Source organism: Aphelocoma coerulescens, chromosome 3 (assembly GCF_041296385.1).
Source record: "Aphelocoma coerulescens isolate FSJ_1873_10779 chromosome 3, UR_Acoe_1.0, whole genome shotgun sequence".
NCBI lineage: Eukaryota > Metazoa > Chordata > Aves > Passeriformes > Corvidae > Aphelocoma > Aphelocoma coerulescens.
Window position 1 is genome coordinate 21,097,419 of NC_091016.1, and position 25,940 is coordinate 21,123,358.

Here is a 25,940-nt window from a genome sequence, read left to right on the forward strand (position 1 = left end):
GTTCTTCTCCAGATTCTCTCAGTTTAAAAATTTTATGGGCTGCGTATTACCTATCACTTTTCCAGTATGAATGCTGTTCAAAATGAATTTGAAACATTTCTGTATGAAATATAAGGCAAGTAATTCCCCATTAGGCCTTGGACCTTTATGCAATGTAGATGGTTAGAAAATGATGTATTTTGGAAATTAAAGCCTGCTTTAAATGTCATATTGCACTCAACATGAAACATTTTAATCCATTATAACTCTATTAAAGGTAACAAGGATACAAGATGTCTGATTCTTAAAGCTTGCCAAGAAGTCAGATGGAAATTAAAAGCCAAATGTCTATAAATATGGGAAGGTTTTATTCCTCCTACAACCTTGTCAACATATAGTTAAAGATAAATTTCTTGAAAGCTGCTTACAGAAGTGGAAATTGCGTGGTTGAGAAACACATATGAGGAGGCAATGGATTAAAAAGTATTGCCTAACAGATAAAATGTAAAGGCATTGTCCAGGGAACTCCCCTGTCTGACCATCCAGGAGCCACTCTGGAGTCACCCTCACCCACCTGAGCTGGGACCAAGGCCACACTCACACAGTCACGCCAAGTCTCCCTACCAGCTCTGCCCTGGGCTTCCCATAGCAGAGTCCCAGACATCCAGAGCCTTAAAATAATTTCATCATGGAGCAATAACTAAACAACAGAATAAGATAAAATAATAGCTCAAGCTGGTGCCTTTGAGGAGGGACCATGAGCAAAGAAACCCCATGGCTTTTATAACCTCACAGCCCTAGCGTGCCAAAGTCTGTGCGGTCAGCTCCTGCTGTCCCTGAGTGTCCGGTCCTGTGGCTGGGCCACAGGTCCCCGTGCCCTCTTGGGCTCAGGGTCGGGTTCCTGGCCCTCAGAGCCCAGCCTGCAGCTCACACTGCAGCTGCAACCTGAGCTACCTGCACTAAAGGTACTCCTCAACACCCCTGTCAGTTTGAAATCAGTAAACTCGAGCACTCTCGAAGATAATAGGACTGTTCCAGTCTCCACATTCCTGACACCAGGGAAGTTCAAGGCCTAAACTTCAATTTCACCACAGTTGCAATCAGTTCCATCAAAATAAATGAACGGCACGTGCACTGATTTGCTTCTTATGCCTTATTAGTTGTGCCAAATCCAAAATGAACGCAGTGAAGGGGCTGGTTAGCTGAAGTGATTTGTAACAGGATGCAGGAACTAGGACATTAACTCAAATACTATGCAGGTTGATAGAGACCAAATGTTGTCACCATCTGTTGGTGCCCTATGTGAAATCATTCAGTGGTTCCAGTCCAGGGACTTTACAAACTCAACAGATACCTGGCAAAAATTAAAAATTCCCTAAGCCAAGAAACTTGAGTTGTTAGAGTTTCCAAGCTTGCTGACTCAGCTGGGAAGCCAGTAAGTTGAAGGCAGAAACCAGGACCTGAGCATCTCCCACATTAAGTAGTTCTGCACAGATGTCCTTATAGGCCAAAAACTGGTAAAAGAAAAACAAAATTAAATTTTCTCTGTATAGGAAAGGCAATGTTCTTTTCAGAGGAAGAATAATTATTTATAAGTCATTATTTCATGCAAAACATTAGTGCCTGAAGTTATGTTTTTATTCAAGCACCTACAGAAGTATCCTGATTCTCGGAAGTGTTGTTGCATTTCTGGCAACCTTTAAAAATAAGCCCCCCTGTTCTTTAAATAGGGATCAAAACATTTGAAATAGCTGGCCTTAAGTCATTTAATAGTGTTAGAATGGATAGGAGCTCAGCTGCAAGTGCCTAGCATGCTTCTAGGCTAAAGTCTTTATTTCTTATTGACTTCCTTACTAATATAATATTCCAGCTATCCAGTCTTACATTAACTTAGTTATTTTTAAGTGACGTTTATATTATGTTCCTTGCTAAATTGTGCATCTCATAATTTAATCCTGAAAAATCCTTAGAGAGCTTTCAAAAGTAGCCAAAACTCGTCTTAGAAGAAAGGCATAGCATGCTGAAAGTGAAAGCACTGCAAGCCCGCCAAAGTCACTGAAAATGCTCCACACCCAAGGATGTCAGATGCTGGACTAGGATAAGATGTTGCTATTGCTTGCAGCAGAAGGATGGTACTGGCAATACTGCAACTTGCAGGGTTTGCTGAGAGGCAGCCTCTGCTGAGAGTAGGTAATTGTATTATGGACAATGTGCAATGAAGTTTAATTTTGCTTGTTTGCAAATGCAGTGAAGAAAGAAGTTCTGTGCCATACATGCTCTCCTACTAATTACCCAACTACTAATACTTAAGAGACGAAATATTCTTGTGGCAACATTTCTGAATGTTTTTGAGTAGACAGACATGGGCTATAGCTCAAGGAAAATAGAAAGAGCACAGTTTCTTAGAGATATTACATCCTGAAATGCAAAAATAGCAACCATTCTTCGTGTAACAAAAATGAAATAAAATGAAATGCGAGAGATGAAATCTTTGGAAAAACACCAGTCCTCCCTGAAGCACATGAATCCACCCCTGAAGCAGCTGTTCAGAGGCATCTCAGAAGGAGACCTGGCACAGAGAAGGACTGATGAGCAGGTTGCATACTGACTGCAGTGTTGTGGCACTGTACCATCTTCCTAATTCCAAGCATGAACAAAACTTCAGGATATTTAATTTGATATACAAATCAAGTTTTAAAGCCAAAGCTAGTCATCACCAGCATTATATGTACTCAGACCTCCAAAAAGTATTAGGTAAAAGAGGAACATAATATAAAAGTCACTGCTTGGTTGCCTCAAGAAAATAAGAACCAGGAAGCAGATACAAGTAATACTTTATTTGGAGAGTTGTCCTAATCATTATCCCAAGTATTGACTTTGGGACATCAGTGTTTACTTGCATTATCAAGACTGTGCACGAAACAAGCAGTGTTTAATAGGTGTACACAGACACAGCTGTATTTGTACTTGACTCTTTAAGGTTATTAGACCATTATAATAAGAGTTAACAGGGGCCAGCCAGGTTGGGCCAATTCACTTCCTTCCCACTTCTTTCTGTTCTACTGCATAATAGATTTTCAATTGCGGCCTGGCACAGAAGCACTACATGCTTTGTCATTATGATAATTGCCATCATTCTTCTTTGCAAAGTCCTTATGCTGTTGTTTGTAAGCAACAATTCTCTGCCAGCTCCAGAGGATAAAGAGCTGCAGTGAAAAATATGCATGTTAATGCTTTTCACTGCGTTACATAGTTAAGTAATTAGAGATCGTGGCTTAACCACTGGATTCCACAACAATGTTTGGAGAGAACATGACAAAAGAGTTTTGGGCTCTGAGCTATTCAATCATCTCCCCAGGGACTGACTCAAGTGTTGGCTCTGACACTCCATATGCCAGTGCTATCAGCTATAACTTAATTCACTTGTGTATGCAAGAAAGGTGAGCAGTTAATCACCCTCTGAAGACTAACCCAGCTTAATTAGAGCAGTGATTTTGTGTAGGCCACTCTCACTTCCTAAGGTCTGGCTGGAGGAAATTACGATTGCTTTTAACATTCTGAAGTGAAGATCAGCATTCAATAGTTTGGAAAGCCTTACTTGAGCACAGTACTTTACAGTAACATACACAAAGATGTAAAGAATACTTCACAACTGTAAGTAATACCAAGGCATGTGGGAAGTCATTCTGTGAAGAAATGTGCTCAGAGATAGCTTATTGAAAAATGGGTTTTCTTATAAGTATGCTCAAAAAAACCCAACCCAAAGTTAAACAGAACATTTCCCAAGAAAAGAAGGAAAAAACAACGTTTTAAATACACTAAACACCGGTCCTGCAGAATGAGCTGCAGCACACCAACTTGGAAGTTTTGAGGACCCCTGCACTACAGTATTTTCTTACAGCATTTCTGTAACATAAAACATATTTCTAGGTATGTTTCTGCATCTCACACAAAGATTGATTCTATTGAGGACACACAAATATTAAGATAGGGATTGCATGCTATTTGACTTGAAATCTGTAAAGTTTAATTTTAAAAGTCATAGGAAGGTTCTCTGCCTATTCATGTAAGGAACATCAATCAGAAATTAAGAATCATTGTTTAAATGCAGAAGGTTTTGTTCCTATCCTGATTAGCTCTCAGAGGACACTACCTACTCACATGCTGGAGTCTCAGTAAGAAGGCTATTCAATGAGAGGCTGGCTTTGTGATGATATTGCCAGCATTTGTAATAACAATGCAACCTAAACACTGAAATTAAACAACAGAGTAGTATTTTTGGAATACCCTGCTGTTCTAAAGTGCATTGTGAATATTAACATATTCCAGTAAATTAGTTTGCACTCATTATCATAAGCAATTACTTACTGTTTAGATGCTGCTGATATTAAATTGGCAAGCAATTTGCAAGAACTAATACACAGCATAAAAAACTTTTCAAAATTCTAACAGTATGAAAAGACAAGTGTCTCTAGTAACACAGTCCCTTACATACAGATGTCTCTCTCTAAAAATTCAGTGAATCTATTCCTATCAGTTATCTTTTTTCAGCAGCAAGTGGATAACTAACTACCTGAGGCTCTGTGACAAACTCTTTATAAACTTTGTTTTGATTCTGTGGAGTAAATCATAATACCTCAGGCCAAATGCGACAGTAACATCTCATTCACACCAAAAAAAGAAAGTGTTTTCATGCTCATTTTTGAAAATAATAGTTTAGAAAGTATATCAATGTGAAGTTCAGTTCTTTGCTCTCAAAGCTATTACTTTCCTGATATCACACTGTCAGATGGTGAGGGTAAATCAACACTTTTGTCCTCAAGATACAGCCAGGAACAGAACAAGGCATGGAAAACCTGTCCTGCTTTTAGCAGTAACGACAACATAAGCCTATTTCTCTTCAGTCCAAGAGAATAGTAATCCCAAAGGAAATAACCTCAAAAATAAAACCCCAAGTTAGGAAAGAACCAGGACTACTTTTCTGAAGGACACTTAGTGAATGTGACAGACATTCCTAGCCCAGTGTTCTGCTTAGCCACAGAAAATGTGCAGATCAGGTAGTGTAAGCCAAAGAGCTTTGTGGGAAACCTAAAATAAGGGGAACAATTTGCTTTGTTCCTTAGTTTGCATCTTGGCCCCAAGTTTCAAATGAGAAGCACTGAATGTCTTTTGGCTTACCACTGCTCAGGTTGCTCCACATGCAGAGATCATGCCAGAGCACAACCAAGGATGGGGACCAAATGGAAGGGTGTGGAATAGCTCTGCTAGGGGGCACTTTGTGCCAAAGTCTAGTTGGCAAGGTGGTGATCAGCCAAAGGTTGAACTCAACGACCTTAGAGGTCTTATCCCCTCAGGGTTATCCATTCCCTTGAGTCAGCCTGCATAGTCAGGGAGCAAAGATCCAGCAGCCAACAGTGCTATCAGCCCTCAAGGACCTCAAAGCTGTCCCTATAGATATAGGATGGGCAGGTTGATCCTTATGCTCCTGGTGAGCTGAAAGACCTCAGTATAGCCAAGTGGAATTTCAGTCCCATGTTTCAGTAAAATACTTACTAATCCTGATCTGGTAGGATTAAACACCTATTGAAACCACAGCCTCAGCTGAGGGTGTAAGACTGCAAACTACTTGTATGGGTATCGTGCCTATCTGTTTATGCAAAATTGCTTTTAATGCAACTGTGAACCTTAACAGGGACCTTGGGAATCCAGCATAACATAAACAAACCACAGTAGTTTAAGTAATTCCCAGAATACATTTCTGAAAGTGTAACTTGTGATCTCAGGTCTCAATCTTTCAAGCTATGTTTCAGTCTGGAACCAACAACTATAACCATCTTATCTTGCAAAATACACAAGACTGTAATAGAAACACTAATGCACCCTTAACTCAATGGTCCCTGTCTGCTGTGCTCAACTTTGTACTCTGCTGTTATAGATTATTGGGTTGAAAATATCTTTGCTAAAAATAGGCATAACTTTTGAAAATAATTTAGTCAGTTCTTAAGTGTATTTTATCTTATTCAAAGCTGGAGCACTTTTAGCATTTTTCTTGTCACTACCTTTAAAAAAATGAATTTCTAAATGCTTATTTTTTTTAAATCAAATCTTCCAATTAATTCTGTGAAGTAAAACCACAGATTTTTGCAGCTAAATATGAAGTGTCCCTTGGTCCCTGTAACAAAGTAATGAATTTCTCATCTGATTAGCAAACCCAACGTTTTGTACTTATTGACCTTGAGTAGAAAAAAAAACATTCAGCAACTGTTTGCAATGAGAGCAGAGCTTCAGTCACTTCATATTTCCCCTTTCACCAATCCTCCCTTCCTTCTTCTTATCCTAACCTGCAAGAGTTCTGACAAATTCTTTGGTTTCTAACAATGTGGTAGCCATCGTGAGCAGCTCTCAGAGCCACGGCCCAAATCTCCAAACAATTCTCCCTCTTCTGCTTGGGGAAAAAAATACCTTACATCTGATGTTCAATATCAGTGTCCTTAAGCTACTAACTCCTGGTAGGCTAAAAGAGAAGGAATGGAAGCATCAAATTACATTTTGATAAATAAAAGATTATGCATAACAGCATACAAGGAAAAACAAATTCTTCACAAATCCCAAAAGAGCTATTTCTACATTTTCTGGAGAAATCCCAGCTCATCTACATTCAGGATCTTGGCTGTACATGACATTTAGACACAGGATTGTTAAACTGGAACTATAATGAAAAATGCAGGAGTATTTCCTTAAACAGCAATTTCTATTCATTCCAATTAAACCTCCTTAATGTTTGTAGACCCAAACATGGCTTTTTCATACCCACATTACACAAAATCTTAGCAGTGATGAAAAATGTCATGTTTCATGAACAGAATTCCTCCCTAAAGCCTCATAATCTAATAATATCAAAACCTAAGGAAATCTGAACTTTTACTAAGAAAGAGCAGATTGTTAGAATTAACAGCTGAAATGAGCATTTGTATATGTGACCTCAAAATACCCTAAAGCCACCTTAAAAAATAAGGAGGAACTCTTAATTTGCAAATGCAAATAACAAGGCATTTTAATGTTCCATAGCAGCTTTTCAGCCTCTCTCAGACTTAAACTTACATGTAAGCAGTTCCCTACACAGGTCAGGTGTGGGTTTAAGGGAAAGCCAAGGTTAGACACATGCCACAAATAAAGGAAAGATACAGAAAAGCTTTGGATTAGAATTACACTGTGTGCCTCCAACAGTAACATCAACAGGATGAATCTGACACTTACAAGAGAGTCACAAGAGGGCACAACCAAGGAAGAAAATGTTGTGAAGTGGTTAAAGTTACCCTGTGAGCCTCCTTATGCTTGTGCAAACATGGAGCACATCTTAAAAAGATGTTGGACCTAAAGAACAAGTCTTGCTCTAATTGTTGTGCTGGTGGCTGGAGAAGTCTGCTGTTCTTAGCTCAATATGATAAACTTGACATAATTGTTAAGCACAGCCAAATCACATGCAAATCCCCTGAATGCATGTCAAACAAGCCTGGGTCCCTCAAATCCAGACTATGCGATCCCTATGTTATCCCTCTTCCCTAGGTCAGCAGTAGTGTCCAAGAGACTTAGTGGTACACTGCTTCAGGAAGCTGATGCAGCTCATCTGATGCCTCTTCCTCCTCTGGAATAGCCTGGATGGCCCCACCTGAGTGCTGTGGACTTAAACTGTCAGTGCACTCTTCTCCCAGCACCTGTGTCACTTAAATATTTTTTGGATGTTTCATCTGCTCAAGGGATTAAACTCATTGTATAAGACAAAAATGATAAAGAAAGGATTAAAGTCACAAAACTGCAGATAAACAGAATCCACAAGGTTCTACAGTAATGCAAACATAACTGATTGTCAGCTTCTACAAAACCTACCTAATTAGAGCTGTTATCAAAATGAAGATCATGTTAAATAGTACTAAGCACACCCTGTACTTACATTGATATTCATGTTAACGTTCATCAAAGTAATTTCTGTTTTAAAAGGGATGATTATTTAGTACCATTATCAGTCTGAGCCTCAATATACTATGCTGTCACTAATATGCAGAAGCCTCAGCTTCAGAAAAAGATTCATTATCTGAAGTGCTGAGTCAGTATGAGCTCTGTATCTTGGACAAAATACAGATTCTGAACAGAAAAACTAATCCTGTTTGAGCAAGACACTGTGCCCCTTAGTCTTCCCTTCAGTTGAGGTGGTGACCTGGATCCTTCATCAATAACTCAATTTAGTAATTCTGGACAGCATATAGTAAACTGCTTTCTGTAGCAATTTGTACTGAGGGAGGAGAGCTATTAAGGAACTTTCCCCTCCTTTAAAGAAGACACTTTAGCTGTCACATCCTGTATAACAATCAATGTTTCCCCTAGCTTCTTCCAGCTGCTTTCCAAACTAGCAGCCTTAAGAAGGCATTTTCAAAAGAAATCAAACTGGTATGTTTTCCTCGTGTTCTTCTATGCAAGGTTTATAAGGGAATAAAGTCTGATTTCATCTGAAAAGATACTCTGAACTATTATATTTTGGGATTTTTTGCCTCTGTGTGTTTCATTTATTTACTTGCACTCAGAGCAGACAGTAAAAGAACAAGCAGCTTGACCTTTGGACAACTGTCAAAAAGCCCAACTCTGCAACTACAACAACCAGTGTGACCTTCTTCTCTACCTTCAGCAGCCAACAATCACACACAAGGAAGGAGAAAAAAAGCAGCCTGGCCCGTGTAGAAAACAGGACTAGGTCAGGTAACACAGTGGTTCTCAAAGCACTTAGAGATGAGCACTTTGTGAACCCTCTCAGAGCATCTGGGACCTACCAGCTAAATTCCAGAACTGTTCCCTGTGATGCCCTGCCAGCAGCAGCTGCCAGTTTTGCCAGAAGAGATTTATCCACGTTTCTGGAGCTCTGTCTCTGTCACCTCAGACTGCATATCGTGTATCATCTGTCTTTCTGAGGGCACCATAAACACCTTATTATTTACTCCTCCATAATCCATATCCAATTTTCACAGCTGCATGTGTACAGAGCTGGTGGGAAGGATTTTGAGGGCAGGGCTCAGTGCACAGAGACCTGAGAGTCTCCAGTCTTTACCCAACACACCACTAGACACGAGGGTAACTTCTTCACAGCAGCACATGGGCTGCATTATAGGCCAAAGTATGCTTCCAGCAGATTTCCAAGGTCAAGATCACCAAAAAGTGTATCTTGCAGCAGTGCTGGGAAGTAAAACACAAAGTGGATATAGATGAAGAGGAAACCTACCATGACTACTGTTAATTCTTAATAACTCTACACTCCAAGCAAAATACAAGCAGCACATGTCAGTCATGCTCTTAGAGATAGAAACAGCCACTGTATTTTCTGGCTCCTTTCTATACTGCATTAAAAGTGGCTTGGTTTTACTAGGAAAAATATATAGTGCACATCCTATGCCGTGCAATATGCTCCACGACTCAGAGGGCATGTGGTTGATTTTATTGATTCAGTTTTCACACTACTGTAACCCCATTATTGCCAGCAAAGCAATTGGAACTGCAAGCAGATTCTAGATTGATAGACTTTGATATTTCTAATTTTCTAAAGTATACAGCTAGCTTTATTTCTACTCCTTTCCTTTTTTTTTTTTTTTTCATTTGGATTTTCCTTTCTAATAAACCCACTGCTGAGGGACACCTACTCAATGGTAGTCTAGTAAAAAAGGGACAGAATTCATTCCATTAGAGGCATTTATTGGTATTATTAGGATTTTACAACATGATAGCATAATCTATCCTTTGCCTGAAGTAAACACTCTTAAAGGAAAGTCCACAGGGAGAGTAAAACTGAAGCATTTTTTAAAGTGGTGAATACTAATCAGATATATAGCTGGAGGAAAAAATGTTGTAACAGGAAGATACAGCAAGCAGACCACGCGACAAGCATGATACCAAGGAATCAAAATATGACTGTAGCATATATTTTGAAACAATAAGAGAGGGGGAAGAAATCAAGGACAAATTGGCAGGAGGAAAATATGACTGTCACTGTTAGGAGCTAGAGAAGAAAATCAGGGCAGAAAGGTGAAGATTTGAATGCTTGCACTGAAATCAGCACAGTGGGAAAGACGAGCCGGAGATTTCCCAGCCTGTGTCTCCAGGCTCTGTTAGAGCTCAGGAAGAGACTACCAGGATTTCAAGCTACCACTCACGTTGTAATGATTGGAGGATACCTGGATTCTTATGGCTCTTGTTGGAGATTATTATGGATGTGTTTCAGGACACCTAGACTGTTAAGCACCATACTTCTGCTGTTCAAACAGGTCCAACCTTTCCTGTAATCTTCTAGCTCTTTATTCTATGGGTTTTTTTCCACATTTGTACTGGTCTCGATGCTATCAGACTCTCGATCACAGAAACGTTAACTACACTTAGGCCTTCTGTAGAAATACTTGGTAATAATGCAGCCAGTCATTTACTGAGCTCAAAAGCAGAACTGTAGCATAAACTGCACAACAACACTGCCTATTTAGATTATGTGAGATAATAGTCTCATAAATTGTGACTGTGGTTAGAGTGATCAACATTGACTCTTTCTTAATAGGCCTTATTACAATGTCAGTAGTAGAGAATTAATGTCTGTAGCCTCTACTTGCTTAGAAGTCAGGTTTCCTACTTAGTACTAAACTAAAAAAAAGGAAAAAAAAAAAAGCCACACTGTACACATACACCAGTTTCTGAACTGTTAGCAAATACCAGTTAAGAAATCTTTTCATTTCTGCCTATTTTCATTTTATTAATATGACAAAAGTAAAGGCATTGAAAGCAAAAGTATTGATCCCAGAGACTGTTTCTTTTCTCACAAACACCAAAGTAAATTAGGAATAACTCACCTGAAGACAACTGAAGAGAAACGACCACACCGAAACAAGAAGAGACTGCCTCTGGAACTGTAAAACTGGAAGCACCACTGGGAAGGGGTGGCATATCCTGTGCTACCTCCCCGGGATAGACACAGATACAACAGAAGGGAGCTGAGATGAAGCTGCCCTCTCGGAGGAAAGGTGTGGAAACACATCTCCAATTGTTGTGTCCCTCTTTGTTGCCTTAGCTCTTTCCTAAAGAGCTAACTGGCAATGGAAAGAATTCCTCCCTGGGATGCCTGACTGCCTGCGGCTAGCTTAAACACAATGCCTGAAGTTTAGATGCTTATTCCAGATGAGACGATTCACACTTCGTCAGTAAATCCCAGAGCTATTTACTCTGGTTAAAAGCGGGCAAGAACACTGCCAACAAGTTCAGCTGCATGGGGTGGGGCTGATTTTCTCTGCTAAGACAGGTGGGAGAGGAGGAGCAGTTCAGAGGATAATCGGCAGCGAAGGAGAAATTCCCAAATTGTCGATAAAAAAAAAAAAAAATTATAGCAACTACAGCTTGTGAGAAATAATTATCTAGGCTTTGTTAACTGGTCATCAGATGCAGACAGGCACTAAGAGCAGAAAACCTGTAAAAGGGGACACGCAAACGATTTACTTTACACCAGCCCCGAGTTCCTAAAGTGTGAAGCTTACCATTAATTTTGTAACTCGGAAACTAACTAAGAATTAGTTCTTTCAAAGTAGTTTGCAAAGTTCTGTAGCTCTGATTGATTTGCAAACATTTTTCCTTTCAGTCCATGCACAGGTAATCAACAGCACGGGGAGAATGCTGCTAATCAATCTCATCCTCAAGCCACATCAATCTTGGATTTGTATCAACCCGATTTTACCTCAGCTAAATCACTGCTTCAACAAAAAAGCCAGGAGATAAATATTTGACGAGGAGTAAGGTGGTACATGAGACTTTCTCCGTGACCCGGGAGAAGTCCAGAAAAAATGCCCAGTAGGACAGAATAACAGACAAAAACTTTCTGGTAAACAAACAAACAGAAAACAACACAACAAAAATGTCGTTTGGTAGTAAAAGTGAATTATCATATTTGCCCAACTTCAAAGAAGGTAGAATGTCTCCAGAGACACATTTGCATTGAGCACAGCCCTATTAAAATTGATGACAACTATTATTTAAGGATAATCAGCCTCTGTGTTTCCTAAAAGTGAGAATGCCACATGATGAAATGTGCAAAAGGAAACAGAAGACAGAAGCTAACTCCAGGCATCAAAGTCAAGTGATCTGTCAAGTCAAGTCAAGGATCATAAACAGGCCAAAGAAGAAATTTCACTCTCCACAGAAGATTATTCAAAGCATCTGCAGTTTGGACTATGTCCAGGAAATATATATGAGGACTCCAAAGCCCTGAATTAGGCCTATAGATCAGAGCTCCAAAGTTAAGACTGTGAGTATTGTCAAGATATTCATAGGCCCAGCCACGTTCCTAGAGAGAAAAGTGTAACTTTCATGGGAAAAACACAAGTGCTCTACTTTCATGATCTGGCTTATCATGAAAGATCAGGAGATTGTAAATTTCAAAATTATAAATTTAGGAATTAAATGCCCACCTGCATGCTAAGAAGGAGCAATAAAGTCTTAATCTTTTTTTTTTTTTTGGTTAATGACTAGGGATGAAACATTTTCACCAGCAGCAGTTAGCATCCAGTTTAAGTACATCACCAAACTGTCTTGCCCTTTGCAGTTGAAAAAGAGATCCAACAGCAGTGATGAATGACTGCAGATGAGTAAGTACATCAAGCCTACACACACAGTGCATCCTGAGCTGCTGCTGCTGTTTGTATTTACTATAAACAGAAAAAAAATGAAGAGAAGAGGGTCTGAGAGAAACAAAAAATGGGGAAAGTGCAGTGTGAGAGAAAGTGTATTACACTGCAAACAAAATCAAGGAGAAATCCAGCACAACCTGAGAACAGAGGGGGAAGGGGGGACCTGTAGGCATTCCTTTTTCACAGTATGTGAAGCAAAGTTAATTACTGTGAGCTTCAATAGTAGAAAGAAAGAGTATTTCAAAGCCCAACAAGACACGTTGGACGCTACCTGTGGGGTATTACAGGATTCAAGTATTGACCAGAACATCAAGAGTGAGGATTCTGAATTACAAAACAAACAAACAAACAACCAAAACAAACAAACAACAGGAAAGAAAGAGAAAATATTAACACCTGATTAAATTAAGCAAGTGGAATGGATGCTGGGGAATAGCTGGAAAGCATGGAAAGTAAAGGGGGGAAGAAGAATAAAAGCTGTTAGCTAGCAAGATTAAAGACAGATCTATAGACAGACAGAGGGATAGACAAGTAAAAAAATAAAAACATCATAGAAACTGTATCTATGGCAACACTGAAATAGAAATTAGTAGACATTTTTCTGCATCTGAAGTCTGAAGGTTGGAAGGAAATCAAGCCACGTTGCCAGCTATTTTTCTGCGGTCGGCATTATAGAAAACATGTCAGGAGACAGAAAAGAGAATATCAATCAGGTCAGAAGAAGGGAAATAGAACATCCTTCCTGCTTCTCTAATAAGCTTCACTTTCTAGTCCTTATTTTCTAAACCAGGGATGTGTACACTTTTTCAATAAAATTCTTTTTTTCTAAGAGGTACTGGCTAGATTTGGGGGATTCAATTTGATTTAAAAGAATGTAGCTTTTATATGTGTTGTATCAATCATATTTTAAAAAAAAGTATTTAATTAACCTAAGGAATATGAATGACTGGTTTCCTTGATTGCCTTTTCTCTCAAAATGCACATCAGAACCAAACATTCTTATTTGCACACTATCAAATTTGGTCCTTGTATATATTTTCAAAATTTGTTAGGTAAATGTATGTAATTATTGACATAATTTATAACCTCTTGTAAAATGCCACAATATTTTCCACGAGAATTTTGTTCCTCCAATGTATTGTGCAGCTCATATTTTGGGCTTTCTCTAACCTGTTATCATTCATACTTAAAAGGTAAAGCTTGATTTTCCATTGCTTTGTTCTCGGTTCAGTCATTTATACATGAGCAAGTGGGTGTGAAGTGCTGGCAGATGTGTCAGGCTGTGTTGCACTGCTTCTAACAACTACAGAAGGAGAAAGGCACTGGATACTTAACCTCACCACTTCTGTTTCAACCATTAGACGCTAATATTCAAGACTCATTTATTAGGCTATTTAACCAAAGTCATAGACTTGGAAGCTGACTGTCAGGCATATATACTAATAGGAGGATGCTGTAATGGGATTTTTAATCTATCCATCGAGAAAAAAAAAAGGTGCAAATTGTTGGTGAACTGAGAATGAGGAAAAATATAATTCCAGATGAAAAAATAAATTCATGCCCTAAGCTTCAAAAGCTCTGAATTGTATCTTAAGCATCACTGTTATTTTAATATGTTTCTGAAATAAGTACATTTCATAAAATATCTGTTCAAATTTTAAAATGAAGTCATTCTTCACTTGGATAACATTATTCAAAGGAAGTCTGACAGAAGCAACTCAAAACTTCCCTGCATGATGTAGTACATCTCATGCACTTACTCCATGCATAAATCACATTCCTGGGTCCCTCAGAGGATCCCACATTGGATAAATCTGCTCTCCATTGTTCAAAGTGCTCTTCCCCAGTTCAGCTCACAGACATGCCTCCAGTGCAATATTGCCTCAGACTGTGCTGACAGTGATGCTGATTTAAGAGCTCAGGACTCACAGCATTTCCAATACATAATTTTTAAAGCTACCGATAGTACCCCTAAAAAGTGTCAAAAAATGTTGCACCTACACACAAAAAGTGTTAAGCATGTATTCTGAGAAACTGTAACAACCACACTAATGCTATAACTCCAAATATTAATGTTTCAAATTTCTCTGCTATTGTAACTGAAGAACCTCTGTATAAATTGTAAATTCTGCAATAGAGAAGTCTCTAGAAATATGTGAGTATAAACTAAAAGCCAGTGGAAACATAGACCATGGGAAATAAAACCGTGGATACAAGGACAGTGAAGATAAAATCCATGACTCTCTGAAAGAAGGCAATGGAATAAGAAATCAAGGCTTTAAAAACAATTAATAATCTGCATGAAATTCTGAGCATGTGGAGCATATGTCCATATAAGACACTGGAAATGGTTTCTTCTTACTCTAGAAATTAATATGGCTCTTGAGAGTTTTGCTTGGCTCCAGAAAAAGAGGAACTAAGAAATTACTATGCTCATTGATGTGGAGAAACTATTCAGTAGGAGAAATTATAATCCTGTGATAATAGTCATGCCTGTACCTAATGTCAGCCTGGGTGTTAGATGAATCCTCAGAGCAGAGACTGAATAGAATTTAAAGCAACTGCAAGTACTTTAAAAAGTGCTGTTGAAGAGAGGTACCGAGCATCCCTTCCTGGGAGAAACTGCCACGTGTCTAGGTCACGTCCTCATCCCTGTCCACACCACTACAAGCTCTTCAGCTGTGCTCAGCCCTCACCAGCTGATGTGCACTGAAGAAGCTGAACTGGATGTTAATGACCCATCATTCATAAATCTGCAGAGCTGGCTTCAGTGCCACAACACTCCAGGCTGGATTAAAAGACACCTCCAAACCCCTGGAATGTATTTTATGGGGAGCCTACCCTGCACTTGCCACGTAGCACAGTGAGATTGAGTCACCATTGTGATTATGATTGTACTCTGAGAAGTGTATTCAACTGCTCTAGTTAAACACAAATCTTAAAAAAAAAAAAAAAGAAAACTTTCACTAATTTCAGTGAAAGTGTTTGTTCCCCATGGAAATAAATTAATCAGCATGCACAGGACTGAAGTGAGGCTTAAACCTTTCCCTGTTCATTCACAGCTTTTTAGAGAACCAAGTACAGCACATCATTTTCCCATAACTCTGTAAGCAGCTGTTTCCAGAGTCCTGTATCCAGCACTGGGGCCCCCTAGCAGAGGAAGGATATGGACTTTGAAGTCCAGAGTAGCAAGTCCAGAGGAGGGTTGTGATGATGACCAGAGGTCTGGAGAGGTCTCATATGAAGGGAAGCTGAGAAAATCGGGGTTGTTCAGCCTTGAGAAGATCTGGGGAGACCTTTTAAAATGTTCCAGTACCTAAAAGGGGCCTACAAGAAAGCTAGAGGGGACATTCTGATAAGGCATGTAGTGATAGGACAAGGGGTAATGGCCTTAAACTGGAAGAGAGTAGATTATCAGATATTAGGAAGAAATTCTTTACTGTGAGGGTGGTGAGGCACTGTCACAGGTTGTTGTGGATGCCCCAACCCTGGAAGTGCTCAAGGCCAGGTTGGATGAAGTCCTGAGCAACCTGCTCTAGTGGAAGGTGTCCCTGCCCATGGCAGAGGACCCAGATGATCTTTAAGGTCAGTTCCAATCCAAGCAATACTGTGATTCCATGATATCATTCTATGATTTGAGCAATTCTTATTTGTATCACACAAAGGAGGATGCATAAATCACCAAAGAGAAACTCCTTCTCACACTGTACCCTTGCACACATTTGTCACATGAAGTTTGTGCAACAATTGCTGCAAAGATACCCAGTAGAACAAGCAGCTTAAAGCTTCTGCTTCTGCTCTGAATAATTTATCAAATGCTTAGTTGTACTTTAGAGATCTCTTTTCACAAGCTCAGATTACAGCACTAAGGGTCATGGTGTGACTTCCTCATGCTCACAATGATGAACTATTATTCATACAACTAACCCCACTGTGACAAAACCAAAGTGCAGCTCTAAATGCAGGGCAGTAAACTGAAATCAGAATTTCTGATGTTCTTCTGGGCACCTATCATTCTGCAACAAATATGAATGAAGTAATTTATTTGGTTATTTTCGCACAAGGGAGCTCTTCCTCACTCACATCACTTAGGAAGTTTAAAAAGCTGCATTTTGACAGACTTTGACTCACATATATTGAACAATCTCCCTTTTAAAAGCAATGTTCTACAAGTAGGTTAGCTCAAAAGATGACTTCTATTTTCTCAATAAATGCTTTTGCTCTGCAGAAGAGGCAAACATCAGCACGTAGTCTCAGAGAAGAACTACTTTCTGCTCATGTGCAGTACCTCCAAGTAGCAGGAAAACAGATCTGCTTCAGCCTAGTTTACGTTCAGGTGGTGTTAACTCTGGAGTGTGGAGGACTTCATTGCTTTCTTAAATAAAGCTACATCAGTTAGTGTGCAGAAAGAATCCAGAGAATGGACAAAACTGAAAGCACTATTTCTCTACTGCTTTTGTAAGGATAAACCCAGAATATTAATAAAAATATCCAACCTGACTGCAAAGCACCAACACTGGTAGCTGAATCCAGGACCGTAATGGTTCCTAAGGAGCTGTTACAGCCTAACTAGTCAGTGATCCCTAAATTAAGAAGGATTTGCATGACTAGTTTAACAACTCTGAAAATGTGGTTATAGTCCACCAAATCACAGTTCCAGAGCGTCAGAGCCTCAGAGATAGAACTGGCTCCTGTGGAGTACCTCCTGTTACTGGAGAATATAATTGCTATTATCAAATCAGTGTACAACATACTAATTAATCAGTGAACTATAAGGGTAAATATTATGTCTACCTGAGTCCCCATGGCCTGTATATGTAAAATTAAATTCACTAGCACGACATGTGGCTGTATTGCCTTTTCAGAAGGACACAGCTCATAGAATCATAGAATGGTTTGAAGGGACCTTAAAGATCATCTTATTCCAACCTCTCTGTCATGGGCAGGGACACCCTCCACTAGACCAGGTTGTTCAGAGCTCCACCCAACCCAGCCTTGAACACTTCCAGGCATGGGACCACCCCAGCTTCTCTGGGCAACCTGTGCCAGAGTCTCACTACCCTCACAGTGAAGACCTTCCTCCTAATATCTAACCTAAACCTACTGACCATCACTTTGAAGCCATTCCCCCTTGTCCTGTCACTACATGCCCCTGTAAAAAGTTTCTCTCCATCTCTTCTGTGGGTCCCCTTTACATACTGGAAGGCTGCAATTAGGTCATCCCAAAGCCTTTTTTTTACCAGGTTCTCTCAGCTTTTCCTTGTAGGGGAATTGCTGCATCCCTCTAATCAACTTGGTGTCCTTCCTCTGGACTCACTCAGACAGATCAATGTTCTTCCTGTGCTGGGGACTTCAGAGCTGGATGCACTATGTGATTTTTCAAAAAAGAGAGATGGAAAACTGCTTGTTAAGGCACTGAACCCTACACAGGCAATTTTAACACATGCTTTTTATGAAATCACTGCAAAGAGCAACTTCAGTGGTTGAACTTCCATCTTCAGTTTGGTAGATGGAAGAATTCAACTCTTTCAATCTACAGTCTGCACTTCTTCAGATTTTTGACCTTTGAAAAATCTTGCTATACTGGTTCTTGATATAGCAGCACAATACCACCATTACAGTAATATTTATACTAATTTCAGTGGCAAAAGTGTTTGTTTCCCACGGGAATCAATTAATCAGTGTGCACAGGACTGAAGTGAGGTGTAAACCTTTCTCTGTTCATTCAAATCTTTTTAGAGAAATACCAATATACTCTGGTTTTTTGTTCAGAAACAAAAAAATCTGGTTTTGTTTAACAATTGTTTCTTGTTAACCTCACCATAAATTTAATTTGCAAGTGGCTATGCCAGATAAAATGCTCTATTTCTGGTTCACAGATGTGATAAAATAGAGGAGGGCATGGCAGGTGGAAGACACACACTTCCACTGCCATCTCCCTGTCTTTTCCCGTGTGGGCTGCAGACAGAAGTCTGCTCAGAAGCCAGTTAAATCAGACCAGCACCCTATTATTCACAGAGGCAATACGTTGTCATTCGTGTCACAACAGGAGCAGGGAACAGAAAAGCTTCACTACATTTAATACTGCCAAGTACAATCACCCAAAAGACTGGCAACAATTCCAGATAACTGACAATCAGTGTAATTTTCCTATTTCAACCATCTTAAAAATAGACCTTCAGCTTCGAAAATGTTCATCTTGATAGTTTTTTGAACAAGTTGTTGCAGAGATCATTTGTCCTGGACTTGTCCATGTGGTACTTTTCTCTCTTCCCAGTGTTTACAATGATCCGTGCAGCATAAAAATCTCCCTTTTTTTAACTTCTTTGACAGTTTCAAATTGCTAGTGCAAAATGTAATTCCTAAATCAGTCTAAGGAAATCAACTTGTTTAAGCTAACCTGTTTTCTTGGTCTTATAGACAACCCATCATTGGGCAACTTACTGCATATTTATGTACATTATAATTTATACTTTTATTAATCCTATTAGAATTAAATACATATAGTGGAAAGGACTGAAATCCACTATTTTTTTTTTCTTTTGAGTTGGCATAACATTTTCTGATGTTTCAGTAATCTAGTACAGAAAGATGCAGTGTTCCATATCGTGCACTGCTAATTTTCCTACCTATAAATGAACTGGTTGGTAGCAATAATAATGAAATTGGACATTATGGAGAAAGTTGTCTGTATAAAGTAAAAAAGGTTAAAAGATGGAATCAGTCTCAGGGGGGAACAATTTTCACTCAAATGGCCCTAAAAGTTCGTAATATGGGTTTTGGATAAACAGAGGGGGAAAAATAGCAATATGGAGGGAAGCCTGTCAGCTGTCTTCACACATGTGAAATGATTTATAAAATCTGTTCTAGACTCAACCCTCCTTCTTTCAAGATTGATAGATTTCATTTCTGTAAAGAAGAAATTGTTGAGTATTCTGTCTGTCATAACAACAGCCCCTGAAACCTTTTTTGTCCAATTAGTTCACTCCCAGACATAGACATGGATTTTTTTTGCCTCTTAAAGGCTCAACAATTCCCAAAGAGATTTTGGCCAGTTTTCATTTGAAGAGTCAAGCTTAGTTAGTTTTAAATGGGTTGAGACTAATGAAAAAACATGAGAAAGTGCAAAAAGGTCAAAGCAAACTGCAGCAGTATTTCTCCAGACAGCATTATCAGAAGTGTGACCATTTCAGGACACATTAAAGAGGGAACGGAAAGAAAGGGAATGATTTGCCTAAAGGCTAATGGAAAACACAGTACCTGCAACAGAGTATTGTCTTTCTCCTCTCAGGCTAGACTTACTCAGGAAAGAAACTATGACCATGGGCCAACATATGTCATGGGAAAATAAAGCAGACATCATGCAAAAACCTGACATAACAAATCTGTGGGAAAGCGTGATGGTTGTGAAAAACCCTGACCTTCTCTTTGGAAATGGTCACTTGCTGTAAGAATTTCGAATGTAATTTCAGAATTTTGAAAATACCTTCCAGGTCTCCTTGCAAGAATTTATTTTGCTCTTTTTAATAAAACATTTTATTTCACAGTATTTTCTTCTTTCCTTGCCCAACACACATGTAATATGACAAATACAGCCAGGTCTGGCTAAATTAATGATTTAGCAAAAGGGGAAAGAATTCAAAGCCCTAAACAAACAGAAACATAAAAAATATCAGAAAAGTAATAATATTTGGGATTTTGTTCAATTTACTTCCACAAATATCCATTATATATCTATATCTATATATCTATATATCTACAAAACGTAAGTTCTGGGAATTGGAGTTGGTCTAGATGATCTTCAGAGATCCCACAGGGATCAAGATGACAAAGAAAAAATGAAAGCAATAATGTCCCAGAATTACAGGATGAAAAGAATGAAAAATAAATTCTGGGAAAGTAAGAGAGGACAACATGATCCTACTTGGAAGGACCCATTAAATTTTCCTGTAATATTTCTTTCGTATCTCCAGAAATCTATATTGCCCTGAAACAACTAAATTATCAATATGAGTTGTAGCATTTTATTCTTCTTTGGATAATTGAAGCAGACTAAAAACATCTTAGATTATGCATAATTTTGTGGTTTGCAGCTCCATGGCAATTGTGAAATCAACACTGGGCCATATATAATTGAACCAGATAAGTCTAAGGAGACAGTTAGAAAAACTGGGGGAAGGACTGATTTCATTTTGCATTTTTATTTTAAATTTTTATTCTTATGGCACCTAACATGATTTCCTTTTGCTGGATGCTGTACTGAAACAAAAAGAAAAAGAGACAGCTCTTAGCTCAGTTTATATGACTGAGGGAAAAGGTATTTGCCTTTTGCAAATGCCCCTACTTGACCTATATTCACTAGAAGGGGACGCTGTGGGAATGAAGATAGAATTGAACTCAGGATTTGAAGCCCAACATTTTTAACTACACAGAAAATATTTTCATTCAAATTCAGCCTTTTTTAAAGCTATGCTTAGAACCTTTAAGTGTCTATAACTGCAGCTCCATTCTGCTACACCATTTGATGATCTGTCCCATTGTTTTACCTACCTGTCTTTATCGTAAAGGAAGGGGCCAGAATATCTTCTTACATCTTTAAAAGATGCCTATGCTGCCTTCCTGGTGGCTTTTGAGACTTAAAGTACAGACAGAGAAAGATCAATAGGATGTGGTGACACCTTAACAAAAGCAGAATGTAAGCAAAGACAGCTCCATGGCACTGGTGACCTTGGAACTCATACACTGACTTAAGTTAGTTATGGGTGTTTGCTGTTAAGGCGAACAGCAAACTCATTGCTTACAAAAACTTTTCACAGGCTCTTAGGGGATCTCCCAACTGGTAGAATGGCAAAACAATAACAGATTCACTGTACTTTTCAATAAAATATATGGTCTAAAATTCTACAAGGAGAGTTGACATGACAACAGTCACTATATTATATTCTTCCACCATGCTGCTGTCAGCAAAGGTGCTCTAAAGCCTGAAAAACATTTCCTCCTACAGAGATGCCCAGATTTTACAGTATGTTTTACAGTTACATTTTTGCCAGTAAAGGCAGAAACAAGATTAAAAATTACAATTCACTTCAGAATTGTTTTTAGGTTTTCACATATGTACTCTGAAAGTATGGTTTAGATTTTTGACATCATCATAAAGAAACTCTGAGATAATGTGGCTGCACTATTTTTAAATTAGATCTAAATCAATAAAGACTTTCCTTTTTTACTTTTTCATCATGACACTGTGCAATACAGAATTGTAAAAATTGCCTGGATATTATCTAACCTCATCTTTTCCTGTAAGATTAAATTCAGCATGGAGGGCAAGAATGGAAGTTGCAGTTCTTTCACTTAACATTTATGTCTTAGTATGAGATTTTAGAATATTGTGTTTATTAGATAACATGATCTCTTCATGCTTTCAGTGCTTTTGCCACTTGGGTTTCATAAAAAGGATGATTCCAAAATAAGTAAAGAATCATATTTGAACAACTCCTAATCAAGCTTCTCAATACGGAACATGGATATAGCACACACCCAATGTGTGACAGCAGGAATGAGAGCGATACTTGAGGAAAAGCAGCCAAAGGGGGAAATAGCCAGGGTTTCTCTAGCCTTTTCAGTTATCAATTACAACTGAAGCCTGCACTTATTCCCTTGCTGGGAAGAAAAAGGTAATTTGTGAATCATTCCTTTTGCCTGGCGTTTCAGGAGTGATCCATTAGGGAAGTGAAGGGAGATTAGAAATTATCATCTTGGAAAAACTCCTGCTGCTCTGTTGGGCAGAAGACTTATAGGAAGGTCATCCCAACATTTGAGGTTTTTTAAGCCTTCCATTACGTCAATGACACTTTTCATTTTTACCAGGAAGGCGATTTGTTACCAGGACCTGGCTCAGGCAGCCCCGAACTGTGTGAGGCTGAGGATTCCCCACGCAGTTCCCTGCTCAGGCAGACGGTGCATTCCCTGCCAGCTGGCCCTCCCTGTCCTCCAGCTTTTCCTGCAGTGACATCCAGACACTTCCCTCATTGCCACCACAATTTACACCTGCAACAAAACCACGCTGTCCTACAAACACCGGCAGTGATGCGAAGTCCTCGCTCACTGTGTTTGTGTTCAGTTTGTCTCCCAAAGGATTTGGGCTCCATAACTCCAGCCATAATTTATGCAAGTCCAGAGAAGTTAGAGTACTGTCCCCTCCAGTAAATTGATTTGTGTCCTGATGATTACAGGAAATAAAAATTTTGAGGCTAGGATACAACTGGAAACAGGAGAGTTACTTGAGAAGCTCTAGCTATAATTTCAGTCTTGTCCAGATTGTTTTGCTGACATCACATATTCTAAGCCAGACCTCATTTAACAAACAAATGGACTTTTTAAATTGTTTTTTTAAATTGACATTGAAACTGAAAACTGTATCCCAGAATCTACACAGGGCATGCAGCATGTGGACATTGCTACTCATATCATTATGGTTTCTTTTCTCCCCCTGATCTGCCTAAACATACAACAGCCATGTCTCAAACCCAGGTTAACTACCAATTCAAGTTCAAAAATAACTTTTACTGTTTGACATGTGGGTCAGATTAGCACAAAGCCAACCTTGCCACTCAGGTTTGCACAAAGAGAAGCACTTACTCACTGCTGAAGTGTTGTGCAAGGAAATGAAGAATTTTTCCATGATTAAGAGCACTTGGCAAGGACTCTGGTTTAATCTGCTACAGCTTGAATGTTCAGTTTTTGTTTCAATCTAGACTTTAGGGAGATAACTAAGTTTGTTTGTATTCTACTTCTCTAGATCTACCTCTACAAGGAATCCGGTATTAAGTCCAAATTCCAGTCAAAATATCATGCCATCAAAACGCGGCAGTGAGGTGTGCTGGGAATATTTTGAACAAATTGAAAATTCACATTAAATGCAAAAAAAAAATTCAGACTTGGGGCTGTACAGCTTATGATTTTGTGTCAATTCAATGAATAGTACCAGTTGGGAAAAAAAGATGATGATTTTACTGGGTTGAAAGAATTGGGAAAGGTTAGATAAAAAGGTCAAACTGAATATGAAACACTTTATGTTGATATGAGAAAAATTTACACTGACACCAAACATATTTGGTGGGTTTTTTTGCCTAATTGGTTGTTCCAAGAATTCCTGTTCCATTTAATGTAAATCATGCCCCTCACTTCCTCATGTCCATTCTGCTTGCTCAAGAACTCATTCAGTTCTATCATGCTAGTGAGAATTTTCAGACCAGCATAAGGAGCCCACAGGATCATCTGGGGAAGATACTCAGAGCAAATCTAAACTATTAGGAGTCTAAATGTAAGAATTAGGTGAAAGACAAAGACAATAAAAACAATGAGTGCATGACAAAATGTAGCAAAGATACTGCTGCCACATAAAAAGATGACATATTTATGTCAGAAAATAATGCATTTCTTTCCATGTATATAAATACATGCAAGAGAAGCAAATTACAGGTAGAGATATGCAGGTACCCCACAAATATTGATTTCCAATAGGATCAAGTCACTTGAAATGAGCAGACGGGAAGGAAATAAATCCCTGCTTTTCACAATCAGTTAATCCTTAGTAAATTCATTAATTTTTAAAAAGGAAAAGAGTTTCATGCAGAATTATGAATCTCAAATGGCAGTGTTTCCTGAACGAAACAGTTACTGTTAGTGCTCACTATGGTAAGAGACCATTAGAAATTAATTTTTGAATTAAAAACTAGAAGGCAGCTTTGCAAGATGATTGAACAAGGTAATTTCTAACAAGGACAGAATGTTTCTTGTATTTTTTCCAATAAAATAACAGCTTTTCTCTTGGCTGTTTCAGATTTATAAAGAGCAGGATGAATTTTTTTGCATACATATAAAGTACTGGCATTTTGATGAGGTAATGGGAAATTTAAATTTACCCAATACACTGTCTGAATATTTCTTCCTCCACCTTTTTTTCTCAATTAAAAATTCATGTTGCACTTAATTGCTCAATTTGCCCAAAGTGTAATAAACAATTGAAGAAGCCATTGAGTACCACATAACAAATACATTACTTAGCATGATATGACAAGAAATTACCGGCCCAATTAGAGACACAGATCCTTTAGTGCAAGGTAAGAAAAACCAGGGATCCCTAATGAAAATAAGGTGCTCTGCAAAGGAGAAACACAATCTGTATGTATTGTACACTTTGAAGTCTTGGAGTGTCTCCTGGGAAAACTGAAAATAAGGCACTAAGCAAGTTACTGATTAAAGCCATTTACTTCCATGACATTTTGTGGCTGTGTATTGCCAGGGTGTATTAGGAAGAGATAGCATTATCAGCTGTCCAGGAAGAGAGTTGTTCGAAAAACGTAGAAAACATTGCAGGGATTGTAATGTAAACTACAATTTTTCCCCATAAAATGTTGCTCCCAGTGTGAGTAATCCCTTGGTTTACATGCACCATGATTGCTGTTCCTTATCCACTCTGCAGAATCAAAGGGAACTTTGAGGGACACTCTCCTGTGATGTGCCGAGTGTATCCAACATCCAGAAATTCTTCTCAGAGTTAAAAGTATTTGACTTTTCCCAGAAGACACCCAGTACCTCACAGAATCAGACTCGAAGGGAAAATGTTAAAGATCCAGTAAAAATAAGGAAGAAAAAAAAAGAAGGCTTACTTGAAAGGAAAGTGTGGCTGGAAGGTCCAAGAGCTATAAATCAGAGCAATTAAATTCAGTGGAAATGCTTCTCTCACTTAAAAGGAAATTGCAAGAACTACAGTGCCTTGAATGGCAGTTTTGCTGCTGTGGTGTAAAACTTGAAATGTGTTTCACAGTCAGCTTTTTAAAGATAGTGCTATGTGCACTAAAATCCACAAAATATGGAACTTCAGTTTTCCCCAGCATCTGAGTATTTATAAGGTCTTTCTTTATGGTATCTCTCCTCTGGTCTGAGAAAGAGGACTTATAAATCATCTGCTTCAGATTATCTCTAGTCTTTTATTAAGCCACTTGAGGGATATTTCTATGGTTTGGAATTCAGCCACTAATAAGGACAAAGTAAATTAGGACAGTACCAAATATTAGTACATTCTCAGCCTGTCACCTTCACACTGTAGAAAAGCCCTTTAATGCAGGAAGCTGTCAGCGTGGAATTTCTTGGTAACTGGATTTAAGAAGAACTATTCTTCTGATGAGCAAAACCTGGTCCTATGTGCTACTCTGGATGGATCTCCATTTATGACAGATCTGCAAGATACCTGTAGCAATG

The 25,940-nt window shown here is 38.7% G+C and overlaps 1 protein-coding gene across 28 annotated transcripts in view; it reads right to left on the bottom strand.

Annotated features, from left to right (window-relative positions):
* NRXN1 (neurexin 1) overlaps positions 1-25,940 on the bottom strand; it is a 681,973-nt gene that overhangs the window by 224,147 nt on the left and 431,886 nt on the right. Inside the window, exon 1 of one of the 28 annotated variants that reach the window (XM_069009428.1) lies at positions 10,854-11,234. The exons of the other annotated variants lie outside the window; for them this stretch is intronic. Coding sequence (XP_068865529.1) covers positions 10,854-10,947 — 94 coding nt within the window. The 5' untranslated portion in view covers positions 10,948-11,234. Of the gene's footprint in view, positions 1-10,853; positions 11,235-25,940 lie in introns of those variants that run through there. 28 annotated transcript variants of the gene reach the window in all.